Below are 19,982 nucleotides of genomic sequence, written 5' to 3'. Positions count from 1 at the left end.
TTTATCTTTTTCTATTGTTTCTTACTGGGATGCCAGCAGGGTCTGGCTGCATTGTTGATATCTGTACCGAAAGTGTACTACTGGAACCATTCGGGTTGATTGGAAATACTCGAATAGAAATCTCATAACGAATACACACGACCTATATCATGTTTCATAGGGCATGAACATCTGTAGCAACATAAAAAATACTGGGACTCTCAGTTGTTGGTTACTGGGTGAAATGGAGTCTTGTTCATCAATTCATCAACAACCTTTCCAACAGCAACTGCTTTCTCTTCCCCAAACCGCCCTCCAACAATCTGCACACAAATGGGCATTCCATCTACCAGGTCGATATCATCTAAATATCCAACTAGTCAGTATATGCACCCGTTATCCCTATGTATGCAGAAAGATCATACTCACACTGTGCATAATTAAACTCATCGGATTCATTCCTTCCAACATGAGCCTTCCACTCCGCATCACCAACATCAACCTGTTTATCTGCCCTAGCAACAGGAACAGTCACAGCCGCATAATCGAGCAAATTCCACATAGCCGTATACCCCAGCCACTGGCTACTTTTCACCCAGGTCTTGGGTTTATATCCAACCCAGGGCAGAACCGGCATTATGAGGGCATCGATGCCCGCATCGACCCACTGAGCCACCATCCGCGTCTGCAGGTCATATTTCTGCTCTTCTACTTTTTCCCGTTCTTGAATTGACAACATATCTTTCTCCGTGCCAACGACCATCCCTTCAATGAGTGGCTCGTCAATTATAGCACACAGCTTTCGGCAGTGGGCGCCGCCGTCGCCGAGGATGGCTTTTGTCCAGAGATTCGTTGCTGGTGTGTGGAGGGTTGTGTCCCATTCAATGACTGGTCAATGGTAGTAATTAGCTTATCTCATTTTCTACCTAGATACGCAATCTGTGTGTTATATATGTGATTTTAACAACGTACCTTCGTGCCCAGCGTCTCGTAATGCCTGCGCCGTTTCCCGCATAGCTCGTGCGATTGGAGGTTGCGGCTTGACGACGCCGTCGTCAAATACGACACCAAGCTTGAGTTTGCGGTCTGTTGGAGGCGTGGCGAGCTCCTTGCGCCAGGGAATCGGAATTGCGGCCGGGTCAAGAGTCCAGGGCTCGGAGGCGAGGAGTTTTTCCATGAAGTATTCTGATGTTGATAAGGAGGTAGACATTGGTCCTGCTACTGGTGGGACGAGATAGTGTTGATGGAGGCTTTTGAAGTTAGTAAAAGGAGATAAATAGCATGATACTGATGAACAACGTGATAAAATCCATTCCCTAGAGTTTTCAAGGGAAATGGTACCGACTTGGAATATTTCTTACATAGAACAGTCCCACGGCACACGGCCTGTCGTTGGACAGATAGAATACAGACCTTGCAGGTCCGATGGTACTCGAATTGAGCCACCGATATCAGTGCCGATTCCCAGGATACTACCGCAAGACCCGACAAGGGCACCTTCGCCACCTGAGCTCCCACCGGAGATGAGAGCGTGGTTGAAAGAGTTGACCGACTGGCCGAAGACATGGTTATACGAGTCGGACATCTGGGATTATCAACGTCCGAATTTATGCAACCCTAAGTAGTGGCGGAAGAGAATGTACCACATGCACGCTTACCATTAATGATTGCGGAATGTTAGTCTTGACGTACATCACCGCACCCATCGACTCGAGAAGTTGAACAATCGAGCTAGAAGTTTTAGCCGGTTTATTGATGAGACCGACCCAACCTGCAGATCTCAGCAAAGATCAAGATACCCATGAAAAGGGTAACGGAAACATGAAGATTTCCACTGTAACTGACCGACTGTTGTATCAACCCCTCGAACATCGAACCGATCCTTAACGGAAACTGGAATTCCATGCAAAGGGCCAATCACCTTCCCTGTTCTTTCCAGATACTCATCCAACACTCTTGCCTTCGCAAGCGCCCTTTCGAAAAATATCTCCGTAAGACATTTATTCACCTGCTGTGCAATCGCGGTGCGTTTGCAAAATGCTGTCGTGAGCTGCTCGCTGCTTACGCGGCGTGAGGTGATGAGCGAGACTAGGACGCGGATATCGGTTGTCTCGGTCCAGGATAGTTCATCTGCGGTTAAAATGCCGCTGGATCGGATAACTTGTATGCTTGAAGCAGGTAGATTTTCCAACACTGATTCTGGGAGCTGCCAGGATGTGGGGATCGAGTTGATCTGGGTGTTGCGTTTGGTGAGAACGGCGGGTTTCCAGTGCGGGGGGTCTAGACTCGGATTTGATGCCATTTTGTTATTTCTTATCCAGGGTTGTTGCTTATTGCTTTGTGATTCTTTACTCTAATTATGGCTTGGGTTGCAGAGATGAGTGAAGCAGCTTAGAAAAGGTGAAATCCAGGAGTTCTGAGATCGAGGAGGTCATTGATATCCTGATTTAAAACTTGGCAGGTCAACCCCTCTTAATGACATCCTCGGGCCTGGAGTGAGGGGTTACACCCAATGCAGCATGATATTATGGCAGCCGATAGCAGCCAGGGGGGGACGAAATTATTCTGGCTGGGCAGAATCCTGATCCTACCTTTATCATGCAAAATATTGACCGACTGATGGCTACCAAGTACTAATTTGTATAACTATGCAAAGAGGTGATAACTACGTAGCTACTGGTAATTAATAACCACCTAGTAGGTAGTACACGTAGGCAATGGCCACCAATTAGTTAGTACTAGTAGTATAAACACTTAGGAGAATCACAGCCACATCGCTACGAGAATTGAACTAGAAGCGATCTTGTTCAAGCAGCAAAAACAGTCGTAATTGGTACTAGAAAAGCACCACGAGAAAGAGAAAGAGGGAATTCAAATATAGATCTAGGAGACTGCAATGTAGGCCGTTTGATATTCCATAATTTCGTGCCCCTTGGCCGCTATCGGCTACCTTAATGATATATATCAACTTGGAATTTCCAACAGTCTAAACTCCTACACCACTATCTCTAAACCCCTCGAACCGTAAATCCTCGACGTCACACTCAAGATTCTCCTTCGTTACCCACTTTCGATATTCCCTTTCCCCATATGTCCCTGCACGGGGTAACTCATTCAGCTCCGTCTTACCGAACTTGGCACCCTTACTGAGCAACAATCTGACAATATCACTAGCTTCTCTGGCTTCATCGCGATATTGGCTTCTGTACCTGCCATTTAAAGCGTACACCAGGGGTCTTAAACCTCGACTGTCAGATGAATTTACATCTGCGCCTCTTTCAATCAGGGAGCGAACTTCGTCCCAGCGATAGGCGGAGGCTGCTGTTGCCAAACGAGTATTTCGCTTCTGTGATCGAGATCTAGGCGGTGGTTTCTGGTCGATAGGGTCTGGAGGAAGATTTCCTATGTTGACTGACGAAGATTACATTATCAATACCCTCAAGTGGATATAGGAAGAAAAGCTTTAGAACATACCTTCTTCGACAGGAGGAGCTGGGTCAGTATCTCCAGGAATATCACCAGCGGGGATATCTCCTCGAGGCTCATCAGCAGTCACATTTTGCTGACTAGAGTAATCAGCCCTATCAAGAAACGATCTTAGTATCAATCACGCTGCAGTCCTCCCCAGCAGTCCAAAACAGAAAAAATAAATAGTGAACTCGAATCACAATCCTTGTTTAAACAGAAAAGACTCGGGATGAATGAAAAGAAAACCACCCTTTACATACCCCTGCAACAACCTCTGCACCTCCCCAAGTTTCCCCCTACAAACCTCCACCCTCCTCCTCTGAAACCCAATATCCTCACTAACAAAAGCAAACTTCTCCTTCGACGCCGGCCTCTGCGACCTCAGACTCGAATACCGCTGCAAAAAGCCATGGACTTTCTTCAAAATCGCATCGCAGTCCGTTAGAAGTGATCGAATGCCTGGAATCCGTTGGCCCGCGCGTCGGTAGCTGTTATATTGTTCTGAGACATTGACGGCGATCTCGTAGCATGATTGGTAGGTTGTGTTTAGGTCGCGGTAGATGAGGACGGAATTGGGGTATGCGTCGCGGATGCTGGAGACGCGGCTTATTATGCCTTTTAAGCCGCGTGGGTTGGAGGTTGGGGGTTGGGGAGGTTTCTGCATTGTAGTCATTTTGTGTGAGGTGAGATCTGGGTTGTGCTTATTCCAAAGTAGATTGCTGACGATTGTAAATTGAAGGAGAGTAGGTGCTATTATATACCTACCTAGGTAGGTACTAGAGTCGGGAATGAAATCGAGACTGCCCAGAAGACTGAGGCTTTCGAGTCGGGACGCACGGATCTGACGGGGATGAGCTGGCCCTGCAGATGGCGGCGAACCATTGCTCGAGGAACGACAGGGTGTTCTCTCAATGGTCAGAGAGCCTCAACGGGGCGATTTGGCGGGGTGGGGTATAGCACAAGCTGTTATGAACATGGGTCGACTACGTGTTGGAGCTTTCTGCAGCTTACTATTGCTGGCCTTGATTTGAAGAAGGGAGGGGGGAAGGAGGTGTTCAAGACTGGAAATTTGTATCGATGTGAGACCATTTTCGACATTCCTGGTCGACTTGAGACTAATGTACATGTTTTTCGCCTCTCTCGGTGATACTTATACCGTCATCAGCATGTTGGCGTTCTTGTACCAGAACAACAGCGGGTTCTCGCCATTCCGTGTCTCCGTATCTTCAATATACGCCCAGCGATTCATGAAATCTTCATGAGTCGTGACTTGAGTGAGCTTGCCGGTAACGGCTCGGTAAACATCTTCGAATACATTGAAATCGGTTGGGAAAAAGATGTCAAAGTATCCTTGGTGAACCTAGAAGGGGAAATGTTAGAATCAAACTGAAAGATGTGGAGTAAAGAGGGCTGGAAAGTCGAGAATACTCACAAATGGCGTTGACACGGTCACCGTCTTGCGCTGATAACGAGTCTGAACGACTGGTGCATTGATACCTGGCACGGTATCGGGCAGGACGTTGAAATCACTTGCCACAAGACGGTGTGCAGGGAAATACTGGTTCAGGACATCAAAGAACTCCATCATCCGCGTAGGAATGTACTCAGGAAGCGTGTAGTCACCGCGGAAAGGTGACATGGAACGCAAGCCACGGAGATATGGGTGGCCGAGAGGACTTGGGAAAGGGCGGCGAGCTGCAGCCTGACGGACACGCATGAATCGAGCCGCCACGGGGTCCAACTTGGTATTGTAGTACTCGTGGAACTCGCCGTCCGCGTCGATGAGTACTCCGCCTTGCTGAGGAAGCCCCGTGTTCCAGTCGTAACGAATGGTGTCGTGGGAGAAGTTGTCGAAGACCTCAAGGGCGAGGAAGAAACACGGAGAATGCACGTATGTATCCCAGTCAAAAATGGACTTGTTAACGATCTCGACGCGGTCCCGGTGGCCAGCTGTCTCGAGGGTGTCCATCAAGTTCTTCATCTGGATATCGGCCAAGGACGAGGAAATCTCAATGATCTTGTACTTTGTCCGCTGGTACACTTCATAATCCGTATCACGGATGAAGTTCAGGATGTTCAACATCATGGTACCGTTACCGGCACCCATTTCATAGATGATCAAGTCGTGATATGGGTACAGGGTGAGCTTGTAGTTCGAGACGAGGTATCGCGCAATCGACTCGCCGTAGTATGGTCGGAAGAGCTCTGTCGGGGTATGCCACAACTGTCTTGATTCATCTGGTTTGATGGCATCAAGCTTATCTTCAAACTCAATGTACCGGTCGCCCACGAGCGATTGGAAGGCCGGACCATCTTCTATGTTATTGAAGTCGAATGGTTCGCCGGGGGTAAAGATAGTCGCATGTTTCGAGAAGTAGCCGTAATGCGGATTGTACAGGCTGTCTATAATCGCCAAAGTCAGCAATAAAGAAAGTGATGTCGCATCACGGAAGTCCGCGACTGGGACTCAATGCGAGACGTACCATCGATGAATTCGCGCGTCAGCATTTTGACCTGCTTCGGCCGTTGGCGGCGATTGCGCAGTTCATTTGCTGTGACTAGTGGGTATGTCCGGTATTCCTGATCGATATTCTTCGGCTGGTCGCCGCGTTTCGTCCACAGCGTGCCACCATCCTGAACCTTGCGCTTGGCGACACTGCGGCGGGTGAAGAATGTACGCGATTGTGTTTGCCTGGAAAAAGTGGATGGAGAGTGCCGTAATGACTGGCAAGCCGGATGCCGAAAAAGCTGTCGAAACAGCTGGTTGAGGACGGGCGAGTCCATGTTTGCGCGGGTTGAAGCAGTCTGAGAGCTTTGGAGGAGCTGCGGAGAGAAGAAGATGGTTGGTAGCCTCAGGCAGGAAGGCACGTGCTTTGTCACTTCACTTGCTACTTTCGACTTTGATATTCTGTTTCCTCTTCTGTTTTGGCAGATAAATTTGCATTTATCAATAGCTGGTCTTATTGAACTACTCGAAAATTGCCTTGACCTGATCTGAAGATACATTCACCCCTATCCAACTCCCATTGACCCCCAGCTACATCTACGCTCGCAAGTGGTCCGAGCGTCGACATCAGACTGCGCATCGATATTGCGCCAAATTTCAATGAATTGAACAACGGCATTGAGCACTGAAAATGCCGGATCATTTGGCTGTTTATATCGGCACCGCTTTTGTTGCAGGTGCCGGTCTAGCCTTGATATGCAAAGAGGCACTGAGTACGCCGCGCCGCGAAAATCCAACCCCATCCAAGTCCGAACCTGATGGTCTTGTCGCAAGGCCAGGACCTCCGGCCATTGTCGAGGGCATTGAAGGGTGTATTGGGAACACGCCCCTCTTCCGGATCAAATCCCTCTCTGACGAGACGGGATGTGAAATTCTAGGTAAAGCAGAGGTATGAAAACCCAGTTCTCCGCCCACCGGTACCCACAGAGCTAGATATAAGCTATTCATATGTATGAATGAGGCTAATATTCAGTTACACAGTTTCTCAATGGAGCCGGCCAGAGCTCGAAAGACCGTGTAGCCCTGAGCATGATTGAAATTGTATGTCGTCACGGTTCCATCCAACCCTCTAGGGCCTGTTCAAGTTCTTGCACATATGTCTACGTATCACCAACTTGAATACCGGAGATGTATCAACACGACACGATCTATATATTAACCTCAACCTAGGCAGAAGAACAAGGGATCTTAACCCCTCACTCCGGAGACACAATCTACGAAGGCACATCCGGCTCAACCGGAATCTCCCTCGCAACCCTAGCCCGAGCAAAAGGCTACCTAGCCCACATCTGCATGCCCTCAGACCAAGCAATCGAGAAATCAAACCTTCTCCTCAAACTCGGCGCAATAGTCGACAGAGTGCCTCCGGCCCCCATCGTAGAAAAAGAAAACTTCGTCAACCGCGCCCGAACCCTCGCCCAAACACACACAGCCTCCTCGCAAGGCCGCGGTTTCTTCGCTGACCAGTTCGAGAACGAAGCGAACTGGCGCGCCCACTATGGCGGCAGTGGACCGGAGATTTATGCCCAGTGTGAGGGCAGGATCGATGCTTTTGTTGCGGGTGCGGGGACGGGCGGAACTATCTCTGGCGTTGCGCGGTATTTGAAACCGCTGCTTCCTAAGATTACGATTGTGTTGGCCGATCCGCAGGGGAGTGGGCTTTATAACCGTGTGCGGTTTGGCGTGATGTTTGATCTTAAGGAGAGGGAGGGTACGCGGCGGAGACCGCAGGTTGATACTATTGTTGAGGGGATTGGGATTAATCGCGTTACGGCGAATTTTGAGGCCGGGAAGGAGCTTGTTGATGATGCGGTTAGGGTTACGGATGCGCAGGCTTTGGCCATGGCGAGGTGGTTGGTTGAGAAAGATGGGATTTTTATTGGGAGTAGTAGTGCTGTGAACTGTGAGTTTTCTGACATAAAATTGATGCTTGATCTTCTGGATATAGTATACTAACTATGGCTAATAGGTATTGCGGCAGTCAAGACGGCGCAAAAGTTAGGCCCTGGACACCGGATTGTTACTGTGCTGTCTGATTCAGGTTCAAGACATTTGTCCCGGTTCTGGGCAAAAGCTGGTGATGTTGGTGGTGCTGTTGACACGAGGCTTGAAAGCGTTCTTAATGCTCGGGATGAAGATTTTGAGTAGATCCAATCCAATCAACTGATGGTGATACATGTTTTATTTGTTCTATCAATAGTCCAATTCGGGGGTATTCCCCTAATCGCTGGACTGGGGTATTTGCCAACTGATACCTTTCACAGGCCTAGCTCCCAGATGGGAAGTATACGAGTCAGGCAGTGGAGGATCTGAAATGACTTCTCCAATTTGATCCTCTACTCCATCACTCAGTGCGCCAATGTCCTCCGTGTCCACTGGATCCTCTTCATCACATTCATCCTCTCCGTCGCTAATCAAGTAAACAGTTGGTGTCTGACTAGCCGAGGGTGTGTCAAAATTAGTAACTGGTGGTGTCTGACGAGCCGGGGCGTGTCGAGGCGAGTAACTGAGCTTTCTTGATCACGGACATCCTTTTCTAAACCATCATCTTTCGATGGTCGGCGTTGTGGGTTAACACAATGCCTCTTTAAGCCACCACCGTCATTTTTCAAGCGAGGCACGGAACTTCTATCGCGATTCCACACCTCATCTCCAACCCAACGGCGCATTAGCTCAAACTCAATCTCAGGCTTGGATCGGTTGGGAAACTGGGCTAGGAAATCCTTCCAGGCAAGGAATGGCTGACCCTGTAAGCGATCGAAGGTTTCAAGTTCGCTTTGTGACCACGGAGCCCGGAGTGGAGATGGTTTAGCACGAACAGAATGCCAGTGATATGAGTTCCACACTCTGAGTTTTTCATAGCTGGCGTAAGGCAGAAACGGGAGTATTTCCTTCCATTTCTTGCCTTCGACGTGGCGCTTGCGAAGCACCAGTTTCATCTCGTCGGGCGTCATTGTAATGCGGGTCCGCGGTGATATGGACTTCGATGACGGTGCAGCAGGTACGGGCGCAGATACAGGGGCGGATACATAGACGGGCCTCGACGCAGGCGCAGCGCCATACGCTGTGGAGGGAAGCGCAGGTGAATTGCATTGTACGTCGATATATTTTGTCACCGTAGCCCGTGCATCGCCTTGTTCCACGTGGCGATGATTCGCGCCAAGATGTGTATCTGTAGCCGATTGGTCGTGAGGAGTGGGCTCGACAGGTGTCAACAATTCAGGATTTAATGCGAATCGAATTTCTTGGTTAGAGCCATCATGGGCCGTTATGCGCATTCGCTTCCGGCGAATGTTCGCTGCGTTGGATGGGGTGGGAGATGGCTGATACTCCTGCAGCGGGTCGTCCGATTCGTCGCCTTCTTCAGCGATATCCGCGAAAGACCAGTCAAGCGCCTCCAGCGCCACGGGGCTGGAATGATACTTTCGTTTCGCCCGGGGTCGGGTTTTGCTCGGCGTCGCTCTGGGCTTCCCCTCTGTGCGCGGCCGACGTTGCCTTGGAACACTCCAAAGGGATCTGGATCCTGGTGGCGATGATTTTCTGTCCACCGTCGGCAGCCGTGGAGTAATTGGCACTTTGGTGAACCTAGTCTCGGTTCTAGGCGTCGAGAAGGAGCGGGGAAGTTCAGGGACTTTCCATACAGGGTCTATTGGGCCCAGTTCCTCTGGAAAAGGTTTCAGGTCCAGTTGTTCTGGGGTCGGTTTGAGTTGTGGGTTGTCAGAGGTCGAGGTCAATGCAGACTCTCTTGAAAGGGAATGATCCTCGTCGGGCATGGGACCTTTGGATTCCGGTCGCGTGAACTTGAAGGAATCACCCGGGTGCCCTCCTGGATCTTCAAACACAAGGTTATCGGGATCAGGCAGTGATCCGACAGGCTCCTTTTCATTCTCAGATTCAGGATCCTCGTCTTCCTCGCCTTCCGCGCCCTCCTCGGCGTGCCATGCTCGGCTCTGATGGTTGCGATCCTCTTCTTGCAGGCCCAATAAATGACCATTGTCGACCACAATATCCCCTGTTTCCAGGTCGATCTCATCGCCGACTTCTGTAAAGTCCTGGCCGTATTTCGCAAAGATGTTCTCGAATATAGACTTCAACTTCATATCATTTTGGGCGCGTGCTGTTTGTAGATCCCAGTCGTCTGAGACTTCTTCCTCGGGAGGATCGGAGGTTACCGAGAGGCGCGGCCTTTTCGTAGGGGGCTCCATTGTGTTTGTATCGTCAATGTAGGCGTCGTTGGCCATTTGTCGCGGTCGTTTGAAACGCGTCTGTGTCCGTGTCTCGCGATGGGGCTGTCAGGTTGAAGGTCGAGACAGCCACGTCAAACAATCAATAATATTTGCGCATTGCAGTAGTTCGTAATGATTGGAGGTAGCCAAAATAAGGCGTCGCTAAGCGCGCAGCAGTAGAAAAAGTAAAGGTGTGAGCAAAGCAAAAAACAAAAAAAAGAGTGACGTGCGGGAAGGAAAGCAAAAGCAAAGAAGCTCCGCCAACCGCGCAACTTCAACCTCCTCCCCGCATCCACCCTTCTTGCTGCTCCCACCCCCTTATTTCCCCATCATATCACAGCATATCATGAACTGGGACTGGAACTGTAACTGGAACTGACACTGACACTGACACTCGCATATTATGTATTGCCAAAAGTGTCGCACACCTTTGACTCTTGATGGGTCACTGGGCTCGTTGAACCCCACAGCGTTCGAGCTGCTCGTTAGTAAGTGTCCACTCATTCCCATCATATCGCAACGGCGTGTATCTGACCCGGGCTTCTTCCAAGAATAGACTCTACGGGTAAAACAGTCTCTGATCAAGGAGTTACTCCATCGGCGAATCGATCCTCCAATCCTCCGGAACGTCGTGAGAACTACGAACGAAATACAAATCAATCCACGGCTCCCTACTACCGGCGTTCTCTACAAGGCCCGCGTGCTGGGGCCCCGCCTCACGCACCAGGGCTGACACGAGGGGATAGCGGCAGCATGTCTTTCGTCATGCTCACAGAGTCCCAGTTTGGGCCTCCTGCAGTAGACACGTCCTCGCCCTCCCGTCTCCACCGGAGGAGCTCCCAACCACAGGACCCCAGCCATGAGAACGGATCTTTCTCAAGTCAAGTTGAGAAAGCCACTCGTCTCTTCGAAATTGTCTCTGCCCGATCGGACATCGATCATCCCATTTGCATAGAATGTACGGATATGCTGGTGGATGGGTTGCAAAAGCGATTAAACGCTTCCACAAAGGAGCGAGATGCGTATATTGCGTTTCTTCGGACCTTGAATGCTTCTGTCCCGTCAGGTGAGGATATTGAGGTGGCCGAGAATAGTCTCAAAGAAAGCCTTCAGGCCGAAGAAGCAGCCTTCGCCGAACTACAAGCGCTCGAGCGAGAAAAAGCCTCACTCGATGAAGAGATCGCTGGTCTCGAAGAAGAGTCTCGACAGCTTGATGCGGATGAGGAAAGCTTTTGGCGGGCGCGGAACGGCTTCTCTCTCACCCTGGGGGAGTTTCAAACCGAACGGGATGCACTGAACATGCGTTACGACCATGATTCGCAACAGTTGGAGCGATTACAACGGACAAATGTCTACAATGACGCGTTTTGCATTGGCCATGACGGCTATTTCGGAACTATCAATGCCCTGCGTCTTGGCCGTCTGGCCAATCCCTCGGTTGAATGGCCCGAGATTAATGCGGCCTGGGGCCAGACCTGTCTTTTGCTTTCAACTATTGCAGACCGGCTCAATTTTCAGTTCCAAGGATATCGCCTGCGACCACTGGGGTCCACCTCCCGAATTGACAAAATTGAATATCCTGCTCAGCCTGCTGGACCAGCTGTTACTGACCGTGGCCCGCCCAAGATCACCCAACTAGATCTCTTTTCCTCGGGTGATCTCCCGCTCAATCTCCCTTGGCTCCACCGTCGCTTCGACAGCGGCATGGTGGCGTTCTTGGAGTGTTTGCGTCAACTTGGTCAGTTCGTTGAATCGACCCCAGCATCCATGGCCTCGCCACGGCGGGGTCAGCCTGGTACCACTACCCCCGGCGTGAGACTGCCCTACGAAATCAAAAGAGACCGCATCGGCGACGCTAGCATCAAGCTTGGATTTAACCAAAATGACGAGACATGGACGCGCGCGTGCAAGTATACCCTGACTTGCTGCAAGTTTCTTCTTGCGCACACGAGCAATGTTGCCAGCACGGGCTCCCATTCGGCGGCCGTCGCCGCGGCGGCGGTAGCAGCTACTGACCCAGCAGCTCGACCCTCGTCCGCCTCAAGCCCCGCCAAGTCGCGGCCCTGAACAACGCAGTATCAAAGGCTCAAGGATGAAAGGACCTAAGGATGGAGGATTCGGCCAGGGGGGTGCTTGCATGCGGTGAGCATCTCCCGCATGCCATCCTGGTCAATTAATTTGGGGGCGGTGCTCTTTGATATTCAATGACCACTTTGCTAGGAGGTGTTTCACTAGGGACTTTTTGTTAGATAGTAGCTGAACGTACTTATGACGGGGGGATGTTCTTTTATGCCACCACCAAAACCCAGGCTTGATTGACAAGGCCAGCCTAATTGGGTCATCCCGGGTTCCGTGTCGATCGGCAGAAGCTAAGAATCGCCAATCTCCCTTGTCATCTCTTCGGCTGGTTGCAGGAGAGCGCTCGTGGAGTGCGGAAGACGCCGTTCTATTCCCATCTGGCCTGCACCTCAACTCCTCCTGACGGCGGGTCAAAGGAATCCACTTCCGATATGGTCCTGCAGTCTCGTTGCGCGCCGCCACGACTCTCTTCTGATCCGGTCTGCGCGCTACATCCTAGTACCTGCATGCGATCCGAGCCGGTGAACGGTGGTCCGTGGGGCCTATGGCCACGGTCACGGTCACGGCAGATATCTCCGGCGCGAGGTTCGGCGTTTGAAGAGTGGGCCTGAGCTCGAGCCAGCTCCACGCGGAACTGTCCTGCCGTATGGTTCTTTTTTCTTTTTAGTTTCGCTCGGACTCCCGTTCTGGCCCTTTGCCCCCTTCGGCCTGGACCTCGTCATATTTTTTGCCTCAGTCCGTGCTGGCAAGCCGTCGTCAATGCTGCCCAGGATGTAAAAGAGCCCACTTTTGAGCCCACTTTTGAGCCCACTCTGGGAGGGGCCGGAGTCCACAATTGAATCCACTCGGATACCGTTTCTTGTCGGGTGCATAAGTACTAAACAAACTAAATGAAGAGAAGGAGCATTGGCAGCAGCCCCCAATGACTGCGCGCCCCGCATTTCGCCTCGAACCTCAGATCGATGCCTGTTCGAGGAAGGGCGCTTCGGAACATGCATACACAGGAGGGACGGTGCCCGATTGTTCAGTCTTGTACTTGTGTTCAGTGCCTCACTCTCTCCTCATTTGCCACGTACTTTTTTCTTCAGACAATACCTCCAGATGCTTCGTCCAGTACGGAGGGAGTACACGGTCAGGGTCAGGGTCAGGGTCAGGGTCAGGGCCGCCATGGCCAGGTCTACCTACGTATCCCCGTACCTCCGTATATACACGATTGATTCCCCCTCGTGTAATACATACACCATTGACGCAGTCCCTCCGTACTTTGTTCCTTTACCTCGGGGACTGGGGGGTTGTGCTCCCCGACCGTGTCGATCAATGCAGCCATCGATGCCTCGCCACCTGACACACTGATCGCGTTCTAGACATTGGCATCCGGGCCAGAGACGTTGTTCACTTCTTTGTACTCTGTATCCTCTGTCCTCTGTCCTCTGTATGTACTCAGTGCCCAGGCGGAATACCTCGACGATTTTCCATTCGAAAGTACCGATCTCTTCCGATCACTATTCCCGAATTACGTTGGTACCACCCATTGACCTGCTGCCCATGTCCTTCGTACCTCTGACAGTGCCCATCACAAAAGGACGAATAATTCCCAATGCGATCGTAATCTTCGCCTCTTTGTTTCATCTCTCTTTTTTTTTCCCGTCCATTATTTTCTCGCCCCCCCTCTCTCTCTCTCTCCCCTTTGATTCTACACTACTCCGTACTTCTCCCACGTCAGACGCATGAGTCAGGACCCACGAGAGGTCTGAGTTTTGGCCGGATATGGTCAAGGGCCTAATGGGTTGAGAGACCAAAGCGCAAGGAATGCGAGGACTGAGACTCGCCCCTTGAATGGGGGGGAGTGACACATTACATCCTGGGTCACTAGGCCTTTTGCGCGCCTATTTTGCAACATTCTGGGGAGGGGATGACACTGTCTAACGGTGAGGCATGTCTAACGGTTTCTTCCCCCCCACACCTTGCATCCACGAGGCAACTTGACAACTTGACAACGATGACAAAAATGAGAGATTCGGGGAAGGGAGGTGGGGGGGGGGGGGGATCCAAAAGGACCGACAAGACCAGCAAAACCAACCAAATCACTCACCAAATATATTAATACGTCTCTCTTTGCTGTATTATACAGCTTGATTGCGCTGTAACAATACGGAATGAAGTGAAATGGAGTGGCTTGTCGAACCAAAATGCCGGGAAGTTGTGATTCTCCAAACAAAGGCAGTCACGAGTCTCGGGCCGCTCCCGGTCCATCCTGGTTCCATGGTCGACTGTCTGGGGTATTGAGCTAGTATCGAGTATCCTGGTCAATATTGCTTTAGGGCAGCCCCAGATGCATGAATTTATTTGTGAAGCTCTAGGTATGGGTGGCTTGGGTATCTCCAACAGAGGAGAAGAGCTCATATCTCTTCACCCCCCTTTGTCCACATCCAAAATATCCAATCAACGACCGCAACCCACTCCCTGGCCCGCCAGTCCCCTTCAGTCCCTCCAGTCTCCTGTGGGCCAGGCAGCGGAAAATGCATCCCATTTGCGGCCAGTGCACTGCATGTAATAGTTCGGTTAGGCTGCGCAGTAGTGCAAAAGTACCTCAGCTCCACCGAGAAAGGCAATAGCCTCCAGCGAATGAGCCCATTTGCTTTCAACCAGACTAGGGCCCGGCCGGAGATCTCTCCCAGCATCCCGTACCGTTGGCGATCATGACACTGACAGTGCACCTGGAGCCCCCCTCTCCATCGCCTCCATCCTTCGCGCCCGTTGATTTGCCCGGGGAAGCCAGGGGTCGTGCGTCCGCCGCAGCTCGCCGCAAAGAGAAATCGAGAGATTCCTTGGCCGATGCTCAAGTTGCCTGGTGATCCATTCTTCATTACTGGCTTCTTTTATTTTCCCTTTTTTTTTTTTAAAGGAAAAAAGAACATTTTTATTCCTCTCTCGCTCTCTCTGTTTTTGCTCGCTCAGCTAATTGTTGTTTTTGAATTGTTTTCGGGAGCCGTTTCGATTTGTATTATTTTGCTTTGCTTTCTTCTCTCTTTTCCTCTTCCTCTCCCTCTTCTTCCTCTCCCTCTCCCTCTGTCTACTTCGCTCTCTCGTCGGCTGTTTCCCTCTTCCCCCTCTCCCCCATGGCAAGATGGATCATTTCCCCCCGCCATCGTCCGTGACGCTCTCGCCCCAATCGCCAACTCCAACACCGAATGCTTCGAATTCCACTCCCAATCCTACCAACTCATCTAGTATTTTTCGGCCCCGCCGATCCGACGATTGGCACGAGTATCGCGAGATTATTGAGCAACTCTACCGCAATGACCAACTGAAGCTGCGCGATGTGAAACGCATCATGGAGCGTGATTATAAATTCCAGGCATCGTATGTTTAATATCAGATTTTCTTACCGTCATTATTTTGATTCTGTCCATCATTCACTTCCATCGATCCGTATATGCAATTCGAGATTATATTCTCGGGTAACAATTGCAGATCGATCCTACATACTACAAGTGTCTTTGTCGAACCATGAAATTAACAAAATCATAGAGAAAAGCAATACAAAGATCGCCTTGCTGCCTGGCACGTTCGCAAGAATATCAAAGCTAAAGAGGTCCACCTTATGATTCGAAAACAGCAAAAACGTGCAGCGAGGGGCAAACAGACAGCTTTCCGGGTGAACGGACAGGAAGTTGACAACAAACGTATTGCTCGTTTTCAGCGTCGCTACGGCGATAGTTGGGACGAAGAAAAAGACAAGGATATTCAACAGATGAGCCCGGAGCCCAGTATGCCGACCTCTATCATAATACTCTTGGTATAGATGTCTAATATCATCGCAGCAACCCCGTCCGACATGACCTGCTACACTCCAGAACCCGCCGATGAAGCTGCCACGCCTATATCACCACCAGAAATTCAGTCTCCATCGCGTGAGCCCTCATCTTACCCTCTCAGCTATAGTATGTGTCATGCTTTTTCGCCTCTTCGTCTATCTTAGCCTGGCAGCCACGTTCATGCATGCATTCGCTTGTCTATATTGAACCCCGCTAATGTCAGCAGACCCCAATCACATCGACTCCATCCCTGACCTCATCATAGATGACGACTCATCATTCCCAATAAGCATGCATCATAATCCAACTCGACGATATCACCACCAACCCGAATCATTAGTGCACTCATCTCATCCACACGCTCAACACCCACACTCCCCGCACGCACCACACCCACATGCACATCATCCGCATCCGCACTCACTTCCACCTCCTCATCTACCTCATCCTCAGCACACCGTCATGACTGCCAGCGCGGGGTCTATGCCGCCAATCCAAACAATGACGCCCGCGGTCCCACTGCACCCCGTCGCAGCCCCTGGACCGGCATCTTCACATCGGGCCTTCATGAACGCAGCGGGTATCATACCACCATCTGCGAATATGGTCCACAACAGCGAGTGGGAGCAGCTTAATAATTTCCAATCACGCCTCGAGGAGCTGAACGACCATCTAAACGTGTCCATGTCAAAGTGGAACCGGGATCAAGATCCCAATGAGGTCCCGCATCACCCTCACCATGAAGGACTCGGGCTATAATCGGTTTCTTTATGCCCTCTCCTCCCAATCCGCTCTTCATTTCGTCTCTCTTCTCTCTGTGCTATGTAACTGGATTACCTCTTCACTTTTCCCTCTACTTCACCTACTTCACCCACCTCCTTTTTTTCCATCTCTTGCCTCCCCTCTTCCCTCCTACTATTCCCTGTCTCTCCCTATGGTTTCAATCTCGCGGTTTCTTTGAAGCGTGCTCTTTCTTCGTCCAAGTATACATGCATCAGTGAGGGAGACTGAGAAAAATCATGGCAAGGCGTTTCTTCATAACGGGTCACCTCATTTCGTTTCGTTTCGTTCCGTTTCCTTCGGGACGGTTTAGATCGGGCTTATTTCATGCTTGTCCGTATTCGTGGCCTTCGACCTGATGACCTAGGGTTCTTCTAACCTTCATTTCATTGTTTATATATTACATTTCACCCACCATTCCAATGTCAAAGCAAAAGTCACATAGAATTTGAAAGGGCAGGACTATCAATATCACTGTCACCATCACTCATCTCAACAATCCCCAGCGCGGCTATGAGTCTCACGATCATGAACATGAACTTGACTCCGGTCTTCACCTTCACCTTCACCACTCTGTACCAATACACCAGCAACTCCAACTTGACCTTGAACCCTTCCACTACACCCCTCGATCTCAGCCTCCTTCACCACTGGCATCCGCCTCCACCCCCATCCACCCCCCCCCAACCAACCCAACCCCCCCTCCCTCGGCCCCCTAAAAACCCCCAAAACAATCGCCAACGCCGCAAACCCCCCCAGCAACACCCTCAGTAACCACCCACCCAAATCTAACAAAAAGCAACGGCCCCAAACTCGTCCCCAGAATATTCCCGCCAAAAAGAAACAACACAAACGCCGTATTAACCCTACTCCTCGCACCAGGCGCAGACTCATAAATCGCAACCCGACACGCCGTCAGCGCAACCTGTTGTCCCAAATCAAGCAACACGCACTGAACAATCGGGCCAGCAATACTGCCACTGCCACTGCCACTGCCACCGACAATCCCAACAAGAGCACCAACAAAACAAAATCCCACCCCGACCAGCGCCGAAACAAGTGGGACAGATCTATCCAGCACAAGACGCGAGTACACGGGGCCCAGGGCCATGGGTAAGATCCCCACGACGGCAAATAACCCGATGACGAGCGTGGAGTAGGAGTATGGCTCGGCTGAGAGGAGGAATGTCAGCGTTGTCCAGAACGAGGTGTACGGCACTGAGAAGCAGAAGCCCATCAGCGAAGCTTGGATTAGGGTCTTGTTGTTTGTGAAGAGGGTTATTATGCTCCATAGTATTGAGGGGTAGATGAGTAGTTTGTCTCGGAGTGGGGTTTGAGTGCGAGATTCTTGAATGCTTGTGCTGGCTTTTGATGTCGGGGCTGAGACTGAACATGACGCTGATGCTGCCGTGCTGTTCAGAGTAGCAGGGTAATCCGGCATAAATCCCCACAACGCAATCGTGATGCTAATCTGCAGTCCTAGCGCGAGCCAGTAGATATTTCGCCAGGATGTGTACTCTGATACTATTCCTGCTAGCACGCGGGCGATTAGGAGGCCGAGGAGGAGGCCGGATGAGACGAGGGATATGGCTGTTGCGCGGTGGGTGGGCGGGGCAATGTCGCCGATCAGAGGCAGCATTATTTGCTATATGGTTTCCAAGGTTAGTGCTGGTTTGCGGCCTAGGGTGAAGCTTCGAGTCTGTGAGGTCTGAGTTGATTCCAAGACTTCATTGTAATTGACCCGAGTCCTCTAGGTCCTTCCTCTGCACAGTGCCTCGGGATAGTACTAGTATTGTTCTACTATACTTAGGCACCCAGCATCATTGAAAGTAGAAAGGAGGAACTTAAACTTGAACTCAAAGTATGACATATCCATGAATGCATACATACCGGCGTAACAGTCGAAACAGCAACGACGAAACTAAGCGCAACAAAGCACTCAAAGTTTCCAGTCAAACACAAGCCCAACCAAACCAGCGCCGTAAAACTCGTCAAGAGTAACGTGAATGGTCTTCGCCGGACGAGATCGCCTAACGGACAAAGGAAGACTAGGCCTACGGCGTAGCCTGCTTGCATTACGGTTGGGATTTGCGTGACGCGTTCGTAGGGGACGGCGAAGTCGGATGCGAGGAGAGTTAGGAGGGGGGTGTTGTAGTAGAGATTTGCGACCTTTTTTTTCACGAAGAATTAGAGATTGGTGGGTTCCATTGGAAGGAACCTTGGAAGGTTGTGTTCGAGTTGAAATTTGAGGAATGGGTTTGTGTGGGATGTAGTTCAGGTTCGGATGCGAATTCGAACCCAGATGCAAACCTTGGAATACAGATGCGGTTCGAGAAGGGCATTTTGAACGGAAAAGAAAGCAAAAGGAAATATTGTAGATCTGGGCCAAGCTTATTACAATAGAATATGAACATACCGTAAAAGTCGTCGCAAATCCAAACAAAAAAGTTAACGCCCAGCTGAACTTCACCGGATTCGCGGGATCCCACCGACATCGGTGCGGTGTGTACGTGAGTAGAGACCAGATCCTGCACAGTAGGGAATTAAGACGCAATTCTTTTGCCCCTGTGCTAGATTCGGGCTCTTGTTTCGCTTGTTCTTGACCTTGTCCGTGTTCATCTTGCGAGTGCTGAGTTTGTTGAGAGCTTTCTTTTTGCGTGGCGGAAGTAGAGTCTTGGATACCGATATCGAGCACTTTTTTCGGAGCGTTGGTTTTCTCGATTGGGGAGGTCATGGCGAGTCATTCGATTCCTTCGAGTCTATTCTAATTTTCTCTATTGCTGTATGTTCCCAACGATCCCTGCATGTGACAGGCCAGAGAGAGGGCGAGGTGATAAGTAGGCCAAAAAAGTATACAAAATAGTAGAATTAAAAGGAAAGTACAATTTCAAAGTCGCGGGGACAGGGAAGGTAAGGCTTGCATTAAACAAGGTTGATAAGGATGGACTAGTACGTTAATCCTTGTCCATGGTAGTATCCATAGAGGGGGCAAATCGAGTATACGCAAATTTGGGAAGGAAATTCCTTTTTGGCCCCAATCTAATGCAGTCATGATGCAGTCAGTATCCAGTATTGCTGGAACTTACTACTCTTCTTCCTACTCTTTCTATCTAGGCGCAAATGCTC

General features: G+C 50.5%; 8 protein-coding genes across 8 annotated transcripts; 3 read left to right on the top strand and 5 right to left on the bottom strand.

Moving 5' to 3' along the window:
* Positions 1-200: 200 nt before the first annotated feature.
* N7533_001670 (uncharacterized protein) lies at positions 201-2,290 on the bottom strand (the record flags this gene model as incomplete). Its single annotated transcript, XM_057098320.1, has 6 exons — positions 201-343; positions 409-867; positions 952-1,229; positions 1,341-1,564; positions 1,638-1,750; positions 1,825-2,290. Coding segments are annotated over 6 exons (1,683 nt in total), but the record flags the coding sequence as incomplete, so codon positions are not given.
* A 749-nt stretch (positions 2,291-3,039) lies between these two features.
* Positions 3,040-4,120, bottom strand: N7533_001669 (uncharacterized protein; the record flags this gene model as incomplete). The annotated part of the gene is made up of 4 exons (XM_057098319.1): positions 3,040-3,075; positions 3,245-3,366; positions 3,454-3,560; positions 3,708-4,120. 4 exons carry the CDS (start codon positions 4,118-4,120, stop codon positions 3,040-3,042), a joined length of 678 nt encoding a protein of 225 aa, XP_056963455.1.
* Positions 4,121-4,597: 477 nt separating this feature from the next.
* N7533_001668 (class I SAM-dependent methyltransferase) lies at positions 4,598-6,231 on the bottom strand (the record flags this gene model as incomplete). Its single annotated transcript, XM_057098318.1, has 3 exons — positions 4,598-4,807; positions 4,880-5,850; positions 5,931-6,231. 3 exons carry the CDS (start codon positions 6,229-6,231, stop codon positions 4,598-4,600), a joined length of 1,482 nt encoding a protein of 493 aa, XP_056963454.1.
* A 353-nt stretch (positions 6,232-6,584) lies between these two features.
* On the top strand, positions 6,585-8,101 carry N7533_001667 (putative cysteine synthase; the record flags this gene model as incomplete). The annotated part of the gene is made up of 4 exons (XM_057098317.1): positions 6,585-6,842; positions 6,935-6,994; positions 7,124-7,856; positions 7,923-8,101. The coding sequence occupies 4 exons, from the start codon at positions 6,585-6,587 to the stop codon at positions 8,099-8,101; spliced, it is 1,230 nt and encodes a 409-aa protein (XP_056963453.1).
* A 266-nt stretch (positions 8,102-8,367) lies between these two features.
* On the bottom strand, positions 8,368-10,158 carry N7533_001666 (Myb-like DNA-binding domain protein; the record flags this gene model as incomplete). Its single annotated transcript, XM_057098316.1, has 1 exon — positions 8,368-10,158. The coding sequence occupies one exon, from the start codon at positions 10,156-10,158 to the stop codon at positions 8,368-8,370; it is 1,791 nt and encodes a 596-aa protein (XP_056963452.1).
* A 424-nt stretch (positions 10,159-10,582) lies between these two features.
* Positions 10,583-12,246, top strand: N7533_001665 (beclin 1; the record flags this gene model as incomplete). The annotated part of the gene is made up of 2 exons (XM_057098315.1): positions 10,583-10,667; positions 10,736-12,246. 2 exons carry the CDS (start codon positions 10,583-10,585, stop codon positions 12,244-12,246), a joined length of 1,596 nt encoding a protein of 531 aa, XP_056963451.1.
* A 3,139-nt stretch (positions 12,247-15,385) lies between these two features.
* Positions 15,386-16,835, top strand: N7533_001664 (Clr5 domain-containing protein; the record flags this gene model as incomplete). The annotated part of the gene is made up of 4 exons (XM_057098314.1): positions 15,386-15,621; positions 15,790-16,028; positions 16,083-16,202; positions 16,303-16,835. 4 exons carry the CDS (start codon positions 15,386-15,388, stop codon positions 16,833-16,835), a joined length of 1,128 nt encoding a protein of 375 aa, XP_056963450.1.
* Positions 16,836-17,571: 736 nt separating this feature from the next.
* N7533_001663 (uncharacterized protein) lies at positions 17,572-19,590 on the bottom strand (the record flags this gene model as incomplete). The annotated part of the gene is made up of 3 exons (XM_057098313.1): positions 17,572-18,501; positions 18,747-19,025; positions 19,273-19,590. The coding sequence occupies 3 exons, from the start codon at positions 19,588-19,590 to the stop codon at positions 17,572-17,574; spliced, it is 1,527 nt and encodes a 508-aa protein (XP_056963449.1).
* Between the last annotated feature and the right edge of the window lie 392 nt (positions 19,591-19,982).

The sequence above is a fragment of the Penicillium manginii genome (assembly GCF_028828005.1).
Source record: "Penicillium manginii strain IBT 31320 chromosome Unknown utg000002l:1.0-5564898.0:1.0-5567710.0, whole genome shotgun sequence".
Lineage (NCBI taxonomy): Eukaryota > Fungi > Ascomycota > Eurotiomycetes > Eurotiales > Aspergillaceae > Penicillium > Penicillium manginii.
Note: the sequence above shows the minus strand (reverse complement) of the source record. Positions and strands in the feature narration are given on the sequence as shown.